At 36.5% G+C, this 22,100-nt stretch overlaps 1 protein-coding gene across 28 annotated transcripts in view; it reads left to right on the top strand.

Annotated features, from left to right (window-relative positions):
• The window catches only part of ADGRL2 (adhesion G protein-coupled receptor L2), a 326,276-nt gene that overhangs the window by 259,551 nt on the left and 44,625 nt on the right, over positions 1–22,100 (top strand). For 22 of the 28 annotated variants that reach the window (XM_035333937.1, XM_035333955.1, XM_035333946.1 and 19 more), the window contains 3 exons: positions 13,618–13,727; positions 18,426–18,440; positions 19,397–20,197. In XM_035333937.1, the coding sequence (XP_035189828.1) occupies positions 13,618–13,727; positions 18,426–18,440; positions 19,397–20,197 (926 nt within the window). The remainder of the gene's footprint in view (positions 1–13,617; positions 13,728–18,425; positions 18,441–19,396; positions 20,198–22,100) is intronic. The other 6 variants (XM_035333956.1, XM_035333947.1, XM_035333954.1 and 3 more) reach the window with 1 other exon arrangement.

The raw sequence follows: 22,100 nt of genomic DNA, 5'->3' as shown, positions 1-22,100 counted from the left end.
TTGCTCGTCTTTTTGTGGTGTGTTTTATTATTATTTTCTGCAGAGGAAATTACGTTACACATGTGCAAGCACATATACACACACACGTTGCTGTAATCACGGCATTGGACAAGCTACAAAGGAAACAATAAAAGAATCATTGATACCAACTAATGACATTTAAAATTCAGATTTAGTTTACTTCAAAAAAAACTGGATTCATTATTTTGCTAGGGTGTAGCTTGGTATTTTATTTAGTGTTTCCATATCTTATATTTAAGTTGTTTTTATTTCCTTTATTACTGGCAAAAACAATATCAAACTCTTAAGTAAGTATATATCTTATCTAACAAGACGGTATATACATATTCATCAATCTTTCCTTGCTGTTTATGTGTTAAAATAAATATAACTATACGTAAGTATATATAAATTTTTAAGCATTATATGTTGTTTCTTGTCTATTTGAGTACCATATAAAATGCATTCTTCAGACTGTGATTTTCTTGGTCTTTTTTTCAGATTTCTGAAATGAGCTCTAGTAGGTATACCTATTGTTTAGCCTACAAGTAGTCATGTATTTTGGCTATGTAATCACCTCTCTTGGTAATTTACTGATGATTGTGAGAAGCTGACAGAGACAACATAGCTTAACCTTCAACACGTTATAGTTGAAATTTGTATGACTTCTATATAATTTTCAAATTCCTAGTCTAGCCCTGTTACAGTTGCGTTCATAACCTGAGTATTAAAAAATTCTGATTTACTTATATATTACTGTGTCAAATATAGTTCGTATGGAATAATACCGTAATAATTGAAGCCCATTAATTCCTCCCACCCCAATATATCCTCTATAACACTGAGCCAAAACAGCTACATTATCAGATAAGTTGATTTAGGACTTTCTACATGTGTTCATATAGCCATTTATCTCAACCCTTGCCGAGGAGGCCTTTATTAAGCTGTGATGACTGCTGAATATGAAATGTAACCAAGATTATTTTTTTATTCAAATATAATTTAAATATTCATCAAAGAGGAGTTATGCTTGAAACTGACAGAGACTATTAACATCAAAAAATATAATTAACTGCACTGGGTATCATGAAGCAGAGTTAGCCAAATAGCCGAGAGGTCTAATTGCTCTAGAGTCTGAGAAGCAATAGTTTTATTTTATACTGTTGCTGTGGAATTAATAGTGATGTGGTTTCCTATGCGAGGCAATTAAAAGCTGCCTGTTAAGGTTCATTGCACTATAGGAAATCCGTTGACTATCACTTAGTAAACAGAACTGACATGCAAAAGGTACATTGAAGATGGGCAGAGCGGGGTATAGATTGGAAATTAAGACAGATTAATATGAATTAAATATATGTAAGTAAATTATGAATACTTTCTAGTATAATAAATCCAGCTCTAGCAAAAAAAGTGAAAAGTTCATTAGAAACACAAAGGAAATAGAATTTAAAAATTATTACAAAGAAGCTATTTAATTCAGAGGAAAGGAAGGGAAGAGTAAAAGTGGTTTAAAAATTAAAAAGTGGCTACAGAGTATAGAAGTGAGCGGATCTTATAGTCTGGAAATTTCCTTCTGCCACAGAATAATCGCCTACTTATAATAAAAAGAGCCTTATGACCTTTGTGGCTCAATTAAGCTTTTTAGTTGAATTCAACAAGGAAAAAAAAAAAAAAAAAAAAAAACTTCCTTATTGAATCCCATAGATTATGCATGTTCCCAGGCTATATAGCCTAAAAAGAGGCGGTCATATTCATGGTATTTCAACATTAACGAGGTTGCTGAAGTGGAAAAGTTTAAGGATCAAAGATTCAAACAGTAACAGTATTTTACAGCATTTTTTTTTTTCACTCTAATAAGAAAATTGCAACCTAATTGCTTAATAAATAGGCCATGATTACTGAAAGACATAGATAATTTCCCTCTTTCCATTTTATTTTCTACATATTGCAGAACAATAATTAGCAAAAATGCTGTGGCCACAAATTATTTTCTTTCATATGAAAACTATAAATAAAATGAGTTTGCATGTGTATTCTTTAATTTAGTATGGTAGTCAATTTTTAGATTTTTTAAGAAGCAATCTGAAAAATTGTTGGGCTGGTAAAATAAAATCAAACAAAGAATTCAGCTAGACTTACTGTTATATATATAAAGATTGGCTCCCTGTTTCATACATTATTTAGCATGCTTACCCTGTTTATATCAGTGACATAAGAGTGCATGCTACTTTCTCCGAAGAGCACTGTCTTTGCCGCTTCACAGCACAGTGCCTTGTACTCCCAGGCTTGCACATGGTGTTAGCAGATATTTAAAGCACTTCAGCCTAACATTTTATAGGTCATGATGATCTGAGCCTATAAAACAAGTGACTGCAATGAAGTTAATGCAGTCTTAAGAGTGTTACGTAGACTGAATACTCAGTATTTGGTATACTTTTAGCCTGCTATAGACACATCAATGGGGAGCAAAGGCTCTTATCACATAGAATTTTTCTGTATCAAACCTGCTATAATACAGTGGCAGTAAGGAATCTTTGCTACAGATTCACTATTGAAAGTCTTATTTGTTCAGCTTTTCACTAAAACACAGTAGCTATAGCAGCCTTTGAATTTTGATTTCTTCCAGCACGCAAGCATACATGCAAACAGGTTCTGTAACATTTATAAAAGAAGTTAGGTAGCAGAATAACTTCACTGAGCAAGCTGCTCTGACCAAAGTCATTGTGTTCAAACACCTTACAGGAAGAAGTCTTACTACCTAATGACACAGAGCTGTGTAATGTTTCATATGGCAAGATACGTATTTTGTCATTGTATGTGCAAGGGCATCTATGCTTTCTTAGTAGTAATCTGGGCGACTGGGATCTTTAACCTTACTGTTTGTTGCTTCTCGGGTATCTTGCTCCTTGTGATACATATATATATGAGGAAGGAACAATTTAAAAATGTATTTAATACATGTATTTTTCTAGCACTCTAAAATTGCTGAACATAACTCAGATTTAGTGCTCCTTTTCCTATGACCGCTTAATACATGAATTTAGACTGAGTTTTTTAAGTGTAACAATAACCATTTCTGAACCCATAACCTTTCCATGTTAACTGAATTTCTTAAGAGAATTGAACTCAGCCCTACTATTACACTCATGAAGCTGTAGGTGTTTTCTCATCTAGGATGTGGTAGCACTGATACTGCTTTCAGTAAATTATTCTAGTGCCAGTATCACTGATGGATATGAAAAACATCATTTACTTTGTATATTTAGTTTCCTTAGATAATTTTACTGCCTTTGTGGCTGAGATATAGCAAAAGAACACCTCCTGGAGTTGCATTTAAAACAGGAGCACTTTGGGTAATGTGCTGTAGACAGAACACATATGAGTTAGTGCTCAGTTATCATGAATGCCATCAGCAATGCCTTGTTGCTTTCTTATCAGCCACTTCCTGCTGTCAGCCCAGTGCTTATTTCAATAGAAAAGGATTTGCATCAAATGTAATACAGCATTATGTATGGCTAACATGGGGTTTTTAATTGTGCGGGCACGAGACTCCTTCAGTGGTAGACAGTTTGATAAAAGGATTAGATTAGGAATATTTTTGACACAATTAAAGATTATCTGTGCATTGAAGGAGTCAAGCTAGTGAATTTTCTGGTGCGTTTCTTACAGAGGTGAATCTGCTTGACTTGTGTAGAAAAACAAACAAACAAAAAAAAAAAACAGAATCCACAGGATTTTTGGAGATGTAAAAGTCAGCAAATGAAAGCATCTCCCTAAAGTTTATTGGGTTTAAAACTGGAAATTTCAGGAATGGGAGACACAACTCAAGTAACTTAATCCCTTAACTTCAAATCACAAAGAAGAAAGTGGGATTGTGCTTCACAAGTTAAAGCAGAAGGATGCTTGTGCAGGGGAAGTCCTATACCTAAAAGTCTTGCAAGCTTTCCAGATGATAATTAGATCCAGCCATCACTGTGGGTAGTGAATAACAGTGACAGGCATTCCTCTCAGAAGAAAAGAAAGTACTTGTGGAGAGGACTCTCAGACACATTTTAATGGAAAATGACAGCACTGTTACAGAGTTGATTAAAGACACCTACCAAGGGACAGCACTTCTGGAAAAAATCATCAGATGAAATAAGAAAAGTTGTAATTTTGTTAATAGTTATCAGTTTAATATACATAACTTTAAAGCCATAAAATCTGCATTAAAAATTTTGAGGAAAAGGATCTTACCAACTTGCTAGCGGATTACACTTTTATAAATCTTGTAAATTAACCAAGTTGTCTTTTGGCCTCTTGCTCAGCATTTTTCTCTGCATTTTGTTGAGCCGTACAAACGAATTGCTCCCCAGCCCTGTGGAATCGGTAGAGATGCAGCAGTGGCACATGGCCTCTGCTGATGAAAATTATAACCCAAAAAGAGGATATTCCCCAAGGCAAGTTTACAAAAAACAATTTATTCTTTTTCACCCTGTAAAACTCATCTTACATGCAGGATCTCTTGCGTTATTACAAACTCTAATCCTCTGAGTGGGTAATTAACGGACCAGAAAAGCCATTTGTGGAAAGAAAGAGTCATAAGGGTGAAAAATATTTCTCCGCTGAATGATCTTTAAGGAGTAAATAATTACAAGAGTGAGAGGTTTGGGATGACCAATCTAAATCTGAACATAATTAGGATGAACACAGTTTGAAAATCGAAGCAGTTGGCATGTGCAACAATTCTCATATCAGAAGACTAATTAAATATTTAAAAGCCCCAAACCCCTCACTATTCACAGAAAAATAACCTGCCACAAAAGGGTCTGCAACTTTGCAGATAATTAGGAAGGGTTACAGGGGGGAAAAATCACCGATTGGCTTCAAGGTTCTGCAAGGTCATGTCTTATTATGGTGTATCTTTCATATGGTTTGATAACAACTTTCTTGCTAGTTTAATCTAAATCGGGCATCCCATAGCGATAGCCCATTTCCCTTGTTAAAAATGTGATCATTTTTCTGTATGCAAACTGCAAGAGGTGAACATTTTAATAAATAATTGCCCCTAATTGATATAGGTCATAATATTTGTTCATTATTCAAGGGAAATAGATATGTTAAAGGTCAGTTAGGGTCCACCCCTACACATGCACCCCATTTTGAAACCGTTCCTCCTGCCCATTGGTGAGGGAAACCACAAGACCTTATGAGTTCATGCTACCTCAGTGGTAAATTCTGTAATTAGTACGTCTTACCTGTTAAAGCCAAGCTACAGCTATGTTGGATATACATTTCTGCAGCCAGGGCAGCTGTGCTACATGCATGGGACCCACAGTGAGTCAAGCCTTTTTTTTACGTTGAACTGGCCTGGAGGTTCAGTGAAACTGCAAACACAAGTGTAGTAAGTCTTCCAAATTTCAGAAGAATTTCAGTAACAAATCACCTCTATCAATTGAAATACGTTATTTTAGTAATTAAAGTGGGTGATCTTTAAAAATGTATTTAAGATCTGTACAAATTAATGTGAAGGATAAAGCTATACGTTCTCAATATTGTAATTGTTCAAGTTGCTATTCATTTAATAACAACTCAGAAGCTGTCTTAAGTTACATCACTTTTAACTACATTATGAATATGCTGAATGCCAAGCCATGGATAAAAAAGATCTACAGTGCTGAAAGAATGGGTTTTAAAGGGTTTTTACTATTATCCTATGATCTCTGCCTGGGAGTCTGTTCTCCTGTGAGTTGGTTGCTGCGTTTCACCTAGGAGTTAGACACAGTGTTTGAGGATTTGCTCTTGGATTTGCTGTGGCTCTGCTCTAGTACGGTGCCTCAGAAGTAAACACTACTCCATGAAGCTCCTTCATTGGTACCCAACCCTATGTTTCTCATCCAAAACCTGCTCGACCCACAAGATGTGATGCTGCACTCACATTTGCTCATTGTGAATAATCTGTGTAAATTGCTCGGATATTATGATGCTACAGTACTAAAGTTTTCATTAGTAAATAAGCATTGCTTCAAGCTATTTATTTTGCCTAAATGGTGAAACATTTAATTGGGTCTTTTGAACTGATTACTTTTCAGTAGTGCAGTTCTGCTTAGCTTAGTTTGTATACTAAGACATACACATTTAATCCCATGCTACATTTTTCTTGCAAAGCATATGTACATAAATAATCTGACAAGATTATGAATATGACTATTTCCATTTCTTCTTCCTCAGACAAGGTTATATTAGAAACATTTTTGCTAAAATGTTGGTGTCCTCTGCTCCATGCCGTTACAAAGTTTTGGTTTTGATTGCACAAGCACATTCCTGGCAGAAATCACTCACCAGCAGTTTATTCCATTTGCTTTGCACACCTAATTGTGTTTTGCAACCAGTTCCTCAGAGGCTCTGGTAGCTCTAGTAGGCCTTTCACATACATGCTAGAAAGTAGCGGGGATAGAAAGAAAGATCAATTATAAAGCACTTCAAAAATTATCAAGAGAAAGCAGAGTTGCTTATTCCACTGGAATCTACATTTCCTTTTTTTTTTTTTTTTTTCCCCTCCCTATTTGATCTGATGCTTCAGTTTCAAGTTAATGAAAACTCTATAATAATAGCATTTACACAGATAAACAAAGTATTGGAACAAGAATGAACTGGAAAAAGAAAAGGTACTGCTGATGCGATAGCTTCAATGGGAGTGTGGAAAGGTCTGCTTTTTTAACAGTGACTGCTTTGAATTTAACAAACATGAATACTAAAAGGCAAATGGGTCATAACTAAATGCATTAAAATTGTAAGAAGTTGAAAGCAAAAACACTCTGTTAAATGACTTTGCCATACAGATCCGATATACATTCATTAATAGTGAATCAGATTTGGTAACCCCAAGAAAGAGCCTGTGGGAGTTTCATATTTACTGTTGTGTTTTATTGTCTATTTTGAGTTTTCATCATGGCTTCCCTTAAGCTCCCAAAAGATTACATTGTAAAAAGAAAGCACAATTACATATTATTGTGTATTTATTGAGCAAACAAAAACAAAGCTCTAGTGCACCTTCTTGTACAATATTAATTATAAAGTATTTAGCTTCCTAATGTTATGTTTACTTAGTAATTGGGAAGATTCAAAAAATCATCAATATTTTATTTAAAAAGAAAATAGAAACAATTTTCTCACCTTTTTATCCCCCAGATACATTTCATCTGAAGCCACCAGGGTTAGTGATGTAGTGATCATGTTGCCGAGTCCATATGAAATCCCGACTACGGGTTACAATTTTTTCAAAACAATTTTTAGCATACCTTACTGCTTTCATGGTCACAGGAAGATTTCCAATATTGAAACACAAATCTTATGGACAAATTCTGCTTTCATACATGCTCACGCATCCCTGTTCTCTTCTTAGTTTACGAAAACTACCACCACAGCCTGCTAGATGTGTTTTCACTTTGAGCTAAGTAAAAGTGGTGCTATTTTTCTTTAGCATGCTCATTCCCCCATAATAGTTTTAGGAATTCTAACTTGAAAATAACTTTTAGGAAATCTTATACATGCATAAGCAAAAGTGGCAGTATGGCATACCACTTTTTTAAAAGGCAGCAGTAGGGTTACATCCCTCTTGGCTCCATACAAATGTGTGCATTCACTCTTGAAGGTGTAGGGTTGTGCTGCTGCTGCAGTTGCTCTAGCAGTCTGGATAGTGCAGTGCTGGGGGACCAAGGCTGCTTCAAGTCAAGGCTTTATAGCAGGACTAGGTTTTTAGCAGGTCTTTTTTTCAGGCTTTGATTAGATCCAATTTGTTAAGTAGTTAGGTTTAATTTCTGGTATGTAATAATATATTTCTTGTGAGGTGAATTTGAAACTCAGAATTTAAGTATGTTACTTTAAATAGTATTTTTTTTTTTCCTGTTGCATGTGGGTGTGCATGCATATATATCCAATGTATCTAACATAAAAACTCTATTCTCTGGTTATTTTACATGTAAGTTTTGTACATGCTTTCTAAGACTAAATTAACAAAACAGCATTTAAGTAATATTTGACATCTTCATACATATGGAACTTAGAGTATAATAACAGGAGCAGAGGTCTAGTGAATATGCATACACAAGCAGAAGCACATCGCACACAGCAGTTGTAGACCATTAGGAATACGTATGTAAAGACAGCCATTTATTTTTGGTAAAGAGTTTCAGGAATTTTTCCGTTTAAAATATGCTGTTGTTAAAAGTCAATACACGCAGCATAGTTATCCCACATTCCCATCTCTTTTTACCTCAGACTGCAACTCACACAGGATGAATAAGGAACAAGAAGACCATATGGAGTACGTGGTGCTACAACTCATAGTTTACGTGCGGCAAGTGGTGTTTGAGCAGGTTGCTGCAGGCGATATGAAGGAACATGTCATCATGCTAGCTTTTAAGTATTTAATCAATATGCCGAAAGAGAAATACTGTCAGATCTGGCTTAAAAGTTTCAAAACATACCAGAATAGTTTGTTTTAATGTATTAACAATTTTATCAAAATGAATTTTACTCATTAAGTGTGGCTTTATACTATCATTTTTTATCTTTTTAAAGTGAAATATATGTGACTTTTCTGTGTTTGCCAGTTTACTTTACTTAAAGAAACACTGCATTCATAGAAAGCTGTTGCATTAGGAGTACACAAAATAATATAGATAGTCTGTTTCTGATACGAGCTTAACCCCATACCTTTTTCAAAACAGCACTAATGTTTCTTCTATGTTACTATCTGTGTCAAAGTTATGCATATAAAACAAAAGCATTTGAAAGATGATGGAAAGATGAAGTATGATGCAGACCTTATTTTGTATGTCTTAACTTTGAAGAATGGCAGGAACCACTTGGAAAGGAGCTGCACATATCTTTATGTGACATATGTTACCTACCCGTAAAGGTGACCTCTTCACTCAGTCAGTCCGTTTGACCCATCTCATGCTAAAGTGTCTCCAGAATCTGCTTTTCAGATTCCAGCATTTCAGGTCTGGTCCAGTCATGATGCACTCTGTTTTTCATTTTAATGCTGGAGTATTTGTTCAAGCCCATAGATTTTGCATTTTTAATCTTCCTTAGAACAGTGGTGAATAATGGCCCTTGGCAGGAGATAATGAAATTTTCTTAATTTATATTTTCAAGCAGAAGCTTCAATTGAAAATGGCATCCTATGGCCTGGAGACATAGCTCTAGTGCAAGTTTCAGGGGAGCTGTAATAATAACGCAGTGCCAGCGGTGACGGGGAATGATAGGACAGTGAAGAAGTAATTTAAGAAAGAAAAGAGAATGTACCAAAGCTTTATTGTAGCATATCTAATGATCTGCTGAAGATTCCCAATAGCTTTTGGAGCATGACAGGAGAAACTAATGTTATCTTGCCAAAACAGAAGCCCCTGCTTAATCAGCAGAACAAGATTATTGATTAAAACACCTCACACAATAGATTGCACATGGAATCTCATCTCCATATATTGCACATGGTAAAGTGCAATAATGAGAATAAGATAATAAAAAAAGGAGCAAAAGCAATTTGTTGGGAATTGTACAAGTCAAGATTAGAGTTGAAATGCAAACAAATTATTGTGGAAGGTACAGCTGTCCTTAAAGATGAGCACAGAAGGAGATGGGTGCAGCAGGGACATGGCTACATAGTGAGTGGAAGATGCTTGCTAACAGCACTGCTGGAGCTGCTTTCCTTTCCTTTTTTCTGTATTCATCTGAAATGTAAAAGGGCCATTCCTCATTTCCACAGTCTTCTTCCTGAGGTGAAAGGAGTTCAGACATTGTACTGTAACTGTTAATTAAACACTCCATTTGATTTTTAGATTACTCTGATGCATCTGCATTATGAAAATTTAACCTTTCTTCATTCATACTAAAATACTGAAGAAATGAGTGTTAGAGTACACAATTACTCCTTGCATTCATGAGAACAATGATACTTCCTACATTTCCCTTTGCAAAACTCTTGCTGCTAGCACAGGAACCTGAGTTATCATTCTTTCAGTGCTACAGTTAGTCTTCTCCTAACTAGGGTTTCAAATTTAATTCATGTATTACCTTTTCTAAATCAGTTGTTACTAAGTTCTTTGCAGATCTGCTTTATTTCCTTGTAAATGACAAAGTCATAGTGTCATAAATCTTTGTGAATGTCATGAATGTCTCAAGTGTGAAGATATTTCAGTGTGAGATAATACGAATTTTAAGACTGTACATAAAAACCTGTGGATTTGCATAGTTCAAAATAAACTGGGGAAGTATGCAGTTAACTAGATTACAGAACACTTAAATGATACTTAAAACCTATGGAACACTTAAAGACTACGTTGCAAACACTTTAACGTGTTTGTGATTTGACTTCTTAAATTCCAGGAAACAATTGGTTCGTACCTTGCCTTCAGATGGAACAATTATAAAAGAGTTTGGACAGATGGACTGAAGTAACAGTATGTTGTGCAGGAAAAATAACATTGGTTAAAATGCATGAGGGACTTCAGGTTAGTTGGCAGGGTTTTTTGTTGTTGTTACTTGTTTTTCTCATGATGCCCAGGCCTACTTTTCAAATCTATAGGAATTTTACTTTTATTATATTATTGTTTTGGAGAATCCAATATTCAGAAAGGGCTTACCCATTCAAAAAGGAATGGAAAATGGGACATGAGATTATTTTGCAAAGATTCTAACTGTAATGTGGGCATAGTGTTTCTAAATGTAAAGATTTCTCAAAATAATTAACCTCTGCTACAGCAGTGATGAGGTAGCTTTGATACTCTGTAGTCACGTAGTTGGCATAATTCAGAGTCAATTGCTGTAAAGAATATCAGCTGAGACCTTTAGCAGTTAGTAAAATGGTCTTTGTAGGCAGCAGCAGAACTACAGGCCAATAACCAATACAGAAGTTAGTATATTAGGTTCTACAGGGGGAAAACCTACAGTGTTGAAGACAGAAGACTTCCATTTATCCAGAGAACAAATGACAGTATTGTAAATTCACTGAGTGGCTTGTCTCTTAACTACCTCTACATAGCCCACATCTTCTTTGACTCTTCTCCAAAAGCCATGATATGGGATTGACAGCTGCTGTAGATACTGTTGTTTTTTTTTGAAGATTTCACTGGAATTGGAATATGACCACTAACTAGGTAACAAATAGTTACCTGAATGTGGATTTTTTACATATGAATGTCTTAATCAAGCTACTTTAATTTGAAGTCTTAGAAGCACGTGAAAATCACAACCTTATATGAAAATTACTTCGGTTTTGTAAAATGCAACCAGCAGCATATTCTTAAATGCAGTTCAGTGATTTGAATGTGAAAAACTACAACTTAAAGCACAAATCCTTCTATTCATTTGGTTATCCAAGTAATTGCCCTTGCTGGGTGGGGGGATGCTTTGTAGCACTGCTGCATACTGCAGTACCAGGCAGGCTCATTGAGTTTTGGAACTGGCGTCTCCTTCATTTTGACCAAAGGTGAGCAAGAGGTGACCATATGGAGAGTAACCAAAATTTTAGCTGTAGAAATAGTCAAATGTGTTTACAAAATCTATGACTTCCTGAAATTATCACTCAGTGCCTGAAGTGTGACACTGGCACTCATTGTGGAAAGACAAAATAGTGCATTGTTTTAATTATTATTATTATTAGCCTTTTGGTACAAGCTAGCATAAACTGCAGTTTCCTGACTGATGACAGAGTAATATTTCTTTCACCTGGGGAAAATGAAAGAGAAGGAAACAAGAGTCCATCTTTTTTTATAAGATTTACAAATACTGCTAATAAAACTTTTTTTTTTTTTTTCCACAACTAAATATAACCTTCATCAGTTTCATTCTCAAGCAATTCCTCCCAATATGTATCCATTTTATTTTGCAACAAATCAATATTTCTCTCTTAATTGCTGCTCATTCAAGTGTAAAATGAAATTTTCATACAGCTCAAAGCTGTGGAAACCATTATACTGAGTGATGCACTACACAGAGTCTTTCTGTAGGAATGGTTTTGGCTTCAGCATAAGGTTTTCACTAACAAAACAGAAAAAATTAAAGAAATAATTACAAATTCTTACATCCAAGGTTTTTATGCTTGTTAGTCTGACCTGAGTTGTAAAAAACTTGTACGGAGAACAAAGAGGCCTGTGAAGTTTAGGACCATGCTGCCTTCTCCTACTTCTACAGCCTCTTACACCATGCACATGAGATCTGTGCAGTGACTTTCTCTGCAAGCTGGTTGCACGTCATCACTTCCATGTGGCTCTGAAAACCATCATACTTGTTCCAGTCTCTCAAATACACTTCACAAGCTGTTGCCTTGGGTAACACTGGCACCCTGAGTCACACAGAACCTGTGTGAGGGCTGCATGAGGATCCAGCCTATGCTGGCCGCAAGTCATGGCCACAAGATGAACTCCTCACCATCTATCTGGTTGTGCGTGTATAAAGAAATCATGGGCTACTTCCACTCAGGTTTGCAATTATAAGCTTTACAAGACAAAAAAGTAGTTTTTAGAAAAAGAGACAGAAGAATGAAGAGATAAATTCAGAAGAGTAATTGTTCAGGAGTTTACTCAGCAAGAGGCTCAGTATGTCCTGACCAGTTTTGTACAAGCTTGATTAGAACGTAAAAGGGGAAGTGATTCATATCTGAGTTCTTCAAATGGGTTTGTTCTACCTTTCATGAGGTAGCATGAATTATTCTTACACCTGCTGGCAAAGTAGAGCTGTGGAAAGCTGTTGATAAAACATAGATTATTTTAGCTTGGGATATGGTATTCAGGGAGTGTGGGAAGTGGTAGGGCAATAGAGAAGTTGATGTACAGCTGGAGTCAAAGGCTAGACCATTACTTAAGTTCAGACGTCTGTTATGCAGTTTGCTGACAAACAAAAGTAACCCCTAAGAAGATCAGCCAAGCGCTTTTTCTTTTAGTCACCAAACTCCCTGACCTTCCCTTCTTTCCATCTACTTCCTTCTGACTGTTTTTTTCTGTATTACATTTTGACCATCTCTTCAGAGTTAGGTGATAGTTTTTCCATTATAAGTTCCAATCTATTAAATCTTTTTTTTCTTTCTTTCTTCTGGAAGTCTCTGATTAAAAAACAACAACAACAACAACAACAACAACAACAACAACAAACAAACAAAAAAAAACATTACATTCAGTAGATCCTTGTGGTTAGAGGTATTGTAATAAAGTTCTTTGTATCAAAATGCACTGGCTTCCATTGTTCAACAAATGATTTATGCTCCAGTATTTAGTCTCCTCTAAAATACATGTATTTTACACATTTACACATTTTTTCATTTTGTATCATTGCATTTTGCTTTGATTTTATTGAATAGTGGTGTCAAGTCAGTATATATTTGGGATAGCTACCTCTACCAGTACGAATGAGTGACATTTGAGATAACATCGATCCCCAAATTTGAGTGTAAAGCCAGGACTGAAATATTGTCTTGAAGCCTTATTTATGGACTTAGACTGATCTAGTATTAATTAACTTTGTTGTCTTATGGATTGGATTGCCCAAGTGTGAAGAGAGAATCGCATATAGCACTTAAGTATGAACTTGGAAATTAAATGTAATTTTAAATTAATTAGCTTTCTTTTCCCATTACAGGTGCAACAACCGAACACAGTGTATAGTAGTTACTGGGTCAGATGTGTTTCCTGATCCTTGTCCTGGAACATACAAGTATCTAGAAGTTCAGTATGAATGTGTTCCTTACAGTAAGTATAATCTTTTTATTCTTGTTCACTTCCTCTGGCCCTCACAATTAAAGCTGGAGTGCTGTTACATGGAAAAGAAGCATATGTTTATGGCCCACAGACCCATTATGCATGCAGAGCACTTGCAGACTAGGGCCTCCAATTAGCTTCGCGAAGTGTGGAAGGAAGCCATGGTGTGATGCTGGCCAAGTGTCTGTCTGTGTTCTTAAGTGTTTGGCTTTTAAGGCTACTGTTTTTCCAGAAAACAAACTCGAATTAGCTATTCAATAGGCCAGATAGAAATTTGTACTTTTGCCCAATACCAGTTGCTGACAAATTGGCTTGACTCACTGACTTCTAAAGAAGGAATTGACTTCAATTTTAATCATTATCTATTTGAAAGGCTACCTGCTGCTATGGTGACTTTGGGTGCACAACAAAACCCAGCACTGACACTCCTGGGCAAATGCTCTGGTCAGGAGACATTATAAGACAACTTTGTGCTTCAGGGGCGCATTTGTAAGTGAACACAGATTCAGAGTGAATAATTCATCAATAAGTTACTGAAACTTGTTTCTTAGAAACAGTGGGAAAAGAAGTGAGAAAGAAATGTTCGCTTTTAGTATAAAGCGAAAATGTGAACTATGCCTTGAAATCAGCAGTCAAAACGGAACTTTTTTTACTGAAAATAAAGTAAATACTAAAAACATGTTGAGATCAAAAAATTAGAAGTTATGGCTATTTCAGCAGTTTTGTACAGTATTCTTTCTAATGCCAGAATTCACTAGTTTTAGACATACTTCTTATTTCCTTGCAATAATTAATGTTTTTTTTTCACTGATGTATGCATGTTTAAAAAGTTCTGCAGATTCAACACTTTTAACTGGTTTTGCTTTCTTGTAAGGTCATTCTTTGCAGTGACTTCTCCCTCGTCCTGTAACTCCACAGAGAAATAGCTGTACTTGCAATGGAATTTGAGCAGTGCACTGATCATTCTCTTAAGTTATTATTAAGTGTGAATTTCTTGATCTGCAGTAATCCTTAACCAAATTCACATTTTCTGTTGGTACAGGAAACAGGCCAAGTCTGAGATGCAAAAACACTGTGGTGACAGTATACATCCAAAAAGGAAGGAAATGAGTTCTGGCATAAGCAAAGCTATGTCAAAACTGTCCATTCTATTTACTGCACAACTTTAAAATTCAGACTTCTTAAACCAAAATGCTACTCTTTACTGCTTCACCACATTGAACATTCACTATTGTTAAAGGCCAAACACAGATCATCTGTTTTTTCTTCATTTCTGCTGTCATTGTGATATGAATGCTTGCTGATTTTTTTTTTCTGTACCATTTGTAGGATTGGAAGCCTACTGCATACAGTGATCCCTAGTACCATTCCTACTGTGTGTAGTATCGGTGGCTTGTTATACCTGTTCTTCTTGTGCCACTTTTAAGGAGTGATGTCTTACCCCAATCTAACCAAAATTTTGTTCCACAAAGATCACTTTTACTATAGCTCGCTTTTTATTCCCAAATTCTCAGAAAGAGGGCAGTGCAACTGATTCCAAACCATGGGGTCAGTCAAATGACAAGAGGTTACGTTTCCAGTTCCAGTAGGCTAGTTCATAGAGAAAAGGTATAATGCAAATAATGTTCAAATATAATTTTTTATACTGTTTTAGGAAGAGAAGTGTGGATATATTCAACTGATTGGGTATTGCTGTCTACAGGAATCTTTTCTTTTCCAGTTTTCAGAAGTATAGTGTCACAGCACGGCCTATCCTGTACTCTCACATGTAGTAATTCTACTTTTAAAATGCTTATTTTTGTTTATTGTGAATTGCATTGGCCTACCCCTTCCTTGAATTATATAATTCTATGTCTATTATAACTCAGGATTCTGGATACTTCTTGTCTTTCAAAGTCTCGGTTTTGGAGTTTGTTAACTGCAGCATGTACGGTGATGACACTGCCTAATTCCAGAATTGTAAGAGGAATCATCTGTTACCAGCATCAAAAGGATTGCCAGTTATTAAAATCAGTTTTGAAGATTGATTTCAAGCTATACTGTGCTGCAGTAGCCATTTTGATTGATGACCATTTTTTATCCCTGTCCCACAAAGTCTATCCTGTTATTTTTGCAAATCTCTCGATGCCCAATCAACACCAGTTATCAAGTCTAATTTTTTTCTCTCTTGCTTGTTCCAGTGCTCCACTTCTAAATGTATGGAATGACTAAAAAAATAATTAGGTTTGCAAAGAGCAGCTATCCCAGCAAAAGAGACTTGTTAAGAAGATGGGATAGGCTTTTGTGGGTTTAGTAAGAGGGATGTTTAGTGATCACAGCACTTCTAACCAAAGTTCAGTTATGCTTTTTACTTTTTCTGAGCTTCATCTTCAGTTACTGCAAGACTGCAATATGTGCTATGTTGACGTCTTTCAGCTCATGAGAGATTACAGCTAGCAATCACACCAACTTTTGTGGTTAAAGTTGAGAGCTCTTACACATTAGTGTTGGTGTCACCCTTGTACAAAATGCAATTTGTGAGCTCCTCTTAGGTCTTGCTGGCCTCTAGAAATATGATCATGCTTTGCTGATCATGCGTATTGATTGAGCTTCCTCTGGGCTCTCATTGCCCTCATAAAAACATACTTAATGAAAAGCTTCCTTTTTTGCATCTCATAGTGTAGACCTGTTACTGATGTTTTTCTAATCCTCTTTAGCTGAAAAAAAATCTATTGAAATATTCAGTTGGATCTCCAACAAAACTAAAATTCTAGACAAATTTGATAGGCGTTGCTTTGTCCTAAAATAAGAATGTTATTGATTAAATTGCAAATAAATTGAGAGCACCATACTTGACATTTCTCTCAATTGTGCTGCACAATGTGTGTTGACACTTTGACTGAATAACAGAAGTCGGCCCTTTTATTAAGAAGTACATCAAAAGTACCATTTTGTACATCTGTGCATTTTTATTTTAAGCCTTTTTTGGACTCAGGAATTCAATAGAAAACATTTTAAAGTGTTTTATTCTCTCTTCGTCTATATTGATTGGACTTTGAAGCATTTGTTTATTTCAATAAGCCCATCTGTCCCTGAAAAATGTACAGCTGTACACCAATGCACTTGGAGAAGACATGCCAGTAATGATTTTAGTTATCCCTAGATTTTTTCCTCACTCCTATTACTAATTCTAAGTAGGTACAATATCAATATTGCTCTTTGGCGAGGAATAAGCTCATGCATGAAAGTTTGCAAACAGAATTGTATGAAAGTCATTAACACTGAATGTGGAACTCAGGAACTCACCTAAGAATGCATCTTCTGTTTACTCAAGAATTAGAAAATGCAGCAAAACAAGTTTGTTACCTAAGTATGCACAACTGAACAAAGGCTAGAAAAACTACTGCTCATTTTGACAATATTAGCCCCCTTCCACACTGCTTGTAAAGCTTTGGAATTATTCCCTAAAGAAACACTAGATCAGCTCAGTCAATACCATTCTCCCAAAATAATAGTATGTAATTTTGTTAAATGAAACTGAAAATACAAAACTTTCTATGGAATATAGAAATACATTTTTCAGGATAATACTGGAATACTGAAAATGTAATAGCTGTGCAAATAGTTTTGATACACTTCCTTGGTGCCAGCAGTTACTGTCACACAGATTGGTACATCTGTCATTTTCCAGGTCATTCTATGAAAGTAAGGGAACATACTTCAAAGGCTACTGAGTATATGAAATAGATTTTATTGCAAATAATTATTGGAGAGCTATTTACTATCTGGACTTCAACTCTAAGTCTTCCATAATATGTTCCTTAAAACTTACTTGGGGGGAAATTTCTATATAATGTAACTTTGTTAATCAGGTTTGATTTATATTTTCCATGTATGGTGGTGGAATGGAAATTTGTTTCAAACCCTTAGTATGACTGTCCTTGCATACTAGCTTGCTGTTTCGGGCTTAATCGATGATGCTGGAGAATATCTGAATGAGCTAAATGTTAATCTTTTCTTCTCCTCTTGCTTACTGTGCTTTTGCTTCCTTTTCTAGATGTTTTTGCTTATTCCTTCTAGTCTGATTTTGCAGTTATAGACAAAGAAGTGTCAAAAGTTCTCAAGATTGCATTCAGGAAAACAAATAAAATAAAGCCTAAGGAGAGCTAAAGGATACAAGCTGCTTTCTTTACAAGAAAGAAAAGCTGGGGGAAAGATGGGAGGGAAGTTTAATAAACACACATACATACCTATATAATTCATATGCTGTGTTTTGGATTTATAATTATCTAATTAATATAATATGTATATGTGCCCTAGCACATATATGATATATTAACGTGTCACTTTTAAAAATCAACTTGATAGCATTATGCTTTGAGTTTGAGAAGAAGAGTATGTCTAGCATGCATTAGTAAAGTCATTCATTATTTATTCAGGTTCACTAAGTGAAACAACATGCCAACATATCTGTATTGCCTCCTTAATCTACTAAAATGATTGATCCATGTTCACTTATGTAACCGTAGAATCTCTCTCCTGATAGGTTTTCCTGTTGTCTGTTTCTCTTTATCCAATATAGTGCAGTTCTTATTCTCCCTATATTTAGCGTCTGTTACTAATTTAATCTTTAGATTAATAGTCAATTTATGTTAATCTTCTTTCTTTTTTCCTTGCACTTTTTTATTTTTCTTCCGATGCTTAAAATAGAAGTGGAGCAAAAAGGTAAATAACGTATACAGTCCAAACCCCAGCTCCTTGTTATGTGCCTTATGGATGTTAACCTCTTCCCTTCCCCTTCCCACAACACTCTTATATTATGATAATCAGCAGGATCTCATAAGTACACCTCATAAAGAAGTCGACTGTTTGCAATAAAGTGACTTGGCTGCTTAAAGTAGGTGGCGGGGTATAGTGTCTGAAATACTTGGGCTGGAGGGAAGACTCCCTTGCTTTTTTCTCTCCCTTTCTCTTTGTCTTTCTTTCCCTCTCTTTCTCTCACCCTTGGGTAAATTCTTGTTAATAAAGTGTCATCTTGCCTGGCTTCCAGAACCCTCTCCATAGCATGCCATGGTTACAGGGTTTCCTGGTCTGTTTCATTCATTGCTTTGGTTGTGTTTTGTTTTCTCTGCTCCTAATTGCTTTCTCTATATACCTGATGATTTGTTTTGTTCCTTTATTTTAATCGAGGCACCTCCTTTTTCAGCCTCACCACTTCTTAAAGTTCTAAACAAGTCGATGTGATTTTTTTTGGACTGAAATGACCTAGCGCACTGCTGCACACCAGTTAAAAGCTCTGGAGCGTTAATGCGTACTCACTAAAAGTCTAAGATGAAAATGCAAGAGTAGCTCTACATTTTCAGCTGTCTGCGTATGCCATTGAGCCTTGGTCTGTACTAGTGAAAGCAGTTCCCATCCACTTTCCATACTGGTACAGCAAGAACGTGGTAACTTTAAGAAAAGTGGATGATAAAGGGTGATAATTGCATTAATTATAACATAAGGTATAATCTAGTGCCAATTAAATTGATTTTTTTTCTTCCTGACACAGTCATTATGATTTACCTACTTTTTTCTTTTTTTATTTTTTCTTTTTTTTTCTTTTTTTTTTTTTTTTTTTGGATTATGAGACAGTTTTAATCTGACATAATTCTTGTTTTACTTCTCTCTGTGACTGTTAGTTTTTGTTTGCCCGGGGACGTTGAAAGCAATTGTGGACTCACCGTACTTGTATGAAGCTGAACAAAAAGCAGGTGCTTGGTGCAAAGATCCTCTCCAGGCTGCAGATAAAATATACTTCATGCCATGGACCCCGTATCGCACTGATACTTTGATAGAATATGCTTCCTTAGAGGACTTCCAAAATGGACGCCAGCAAACAACGTATAAACTCCCAAATCGAGTGGACGGTACTGGATTTGTAGTATACGATGGCGCTGTCTTTTTTAACAAGGAAAGAACTAGGAACATAGTAAAATTTGACTTGAGGACTAGAATTAAGAGTGGAGAGGCTATAATCAATTATGCTAATTACCATGACACCTCTCCATACCGATGGGGAGGAAAAACTGACATTGACTTGGCAGTTGATGAAAATGGCTTATGGGTAATTTATGCTACGGAGCAAAACAATGGGATGATAGTAATTAGCCAGCTGAACCCCTACACCCTGCGCTTTGAAGCAACCTGGGAAACGACATACGACAAACGGGCAGCATCCAATGCTTTTATGATATGTGGTGTCCTGTATGTAGTGCGGTCAGTGTATCAAGACAATGAGAGCGAGACAGGCAAGAATGCCATTGATTACATCTACAACACCAGGCTGAGTAGAGGAGAGCACGTGGATGTTCCTTTCCCCAACCAGTACCAATACATTGCTGCAGTGGATTACAACCCTAGAGACAACCAGCTCTATGTGTGGAATAACAACTTCATTCTGCGATATTCTTTGGAATTTGGCCCACCTGATCCTGCCCAAGGTAACAGTTTGACTTTTCTTATTTTTCATCTCTTTGTACTTCCATTCAAATAACTATTTCAGATCTCTTTGGTCTAAAATATATCTTTGAACAGAAAGGCAAGGAGGGTTTGTGTCTCTGCACAGCTGAGCAGTACAGTGTTACATTGGTACAAAGCAAATTTACAGAACTTGTGAAGAGAGATAGAATTACTTCATTTGGTTTCATTTGGCTTGTATTTTCCTGTAATTTGTTTTATACAAGTGTTTAGCTTTTCTGTGCTTGAAGATGAGTTGGAGAATGGCTTATTTACTTTATATCATCAGTCAGTTTGACTTTCTGCAGCTAAAGTAAGTTTGAGTTCATTCACACTGAGCCAGAAGCCTGTTCCCTTTAGTTCTGTTACCTGACTTCTGAATTGATTACAGCATACATGCAGACCTCTTAACTTCTTGGCGCCAGCAGTTGAGAGTGATGTGTGCTGGGAGGTCCCAGAGGAGACATACAGGGTTAATGTGCAATACCAAGCATAAATATTTTTCTGCAGACCTATTTTCACAGTTTCTAATGCTGGATTAGACAAGATTATCCAACATCCTTTTAGCAGATTTCTCAGCAAGTCCATTAAAACTGTGGTTCAGCTCACACGAAGTTAGAATAGCTACCTAAAAGGGAAGACACTAACTGCCCAAAAAGGGAAGTAAAAAAGAGGTCTCTAGGTCCCAGCTATCCCAAAGAATGACATGAACAGGCACAGGCACATATTGACACCTATGGGGGATAGTATCAAGAGAAATGCTCTGTGGCAGAAGAATATACATCCATCAAAGAACGGGTTGTAGGTAAGCTGCTTTAGCAATGAAGTCTGATATTTCGCTTCTGTCATCCAATTGGCATATGTGCTTAGCAGCCATTTTTTCTGCTTCAAAAAATAGTAATAACAGTTTCTCCCCATGGAAAGTAGCTGTTGAGCATTGTCTCAGCTGATGCATGCACAGCAGGATGAACCACATAGTGGTGCACCTCTCCTGCAAAGACAGGCTGAGAATGTTGGGGTTGTTCTGCCTAGAAAAGAGAAGGTTCTGGGAAGACCTCATTGCAGCCTTCCAGTACCTAAAGGGGCCTACAGGAAAGATGTGGAGGGACTTTGTCAGGGAGTGAGTGTAGTGATAGGACAAGGGGTAATGTTTTCAAGTATTCAATGATAGGGTGGGTTTCAATTAGATATAAGGAAGAAATTCTTCACTCAGAGAGTGGTGAGGCACTGGAACAGGTTGCCCGAAGAAGCTGTGGATGCCCCATCCCTGGAGGTGTTCAAAGCCAGGCTGGATGGGGCTTTGGGCCACCTGATCTAGTGGGAGGTGTCCCTGCCCATGGCAGGGGGGTGGAATTAGATGGTCTTTAAGGTCCCTTCCAACCCAAACCATTCTTCTGTTCTATGATTCTTTATCAGCATACATATAACTTTCCCTAAATATAAAAGTACATCAGATGCAGCACCACGAGGCAGTTTAGAAGTACCATAGTAGCAATCTCCAGAGCCCCATGGCAATGTTACCAGTCTGTCTCCTGCAGAGCTCGCTGGCTGTGTGATGCCAGTCTCAGCCAGTTCCATTGTTTGGGGGCTGAGCTCCAGCCTGAGGGCAGCTGTTCTGGCAGGCTCTGTACTCTGTATGTGAAACGAGGCCATTCCTCAGGGAGGCTTTGCAGCTGCTCTTAGCAGAGACATACCCACCTAGGTAATTAGAAAAAAATTATAGCATTCATTTTCATACATTCTCAGGCATGTCACTTTTCATTCAGTTTAACTGAGATGAAGATACATTTTAAGTTCTCCAATGCCTTAAAAGTAAAAGCAGAAAATGGAGGTGCAGGCTTTACGTAGCTTTTGCAGTTCAGACATCTGCCATGAATGTGGCAAAAG

This window comes from Oxyura jamaicensis, chromosome 8, assembly GCF_011077185.1.
Source record: "Oxyura jamaicensis isolate SHBP4307 breed ruddy duck chromosome 8, BPBGC_Ojam_1.0, whole genome shotgun sequence".
NCBI lineage: Eukaryota > Metazoa > Chordata > Aves > Anseriformes > Anatidae > Oxyura > Oxyura jamaicensis.
This window is presented reverse-complemented; position numbering and strand designations above follow the sequence as displayed.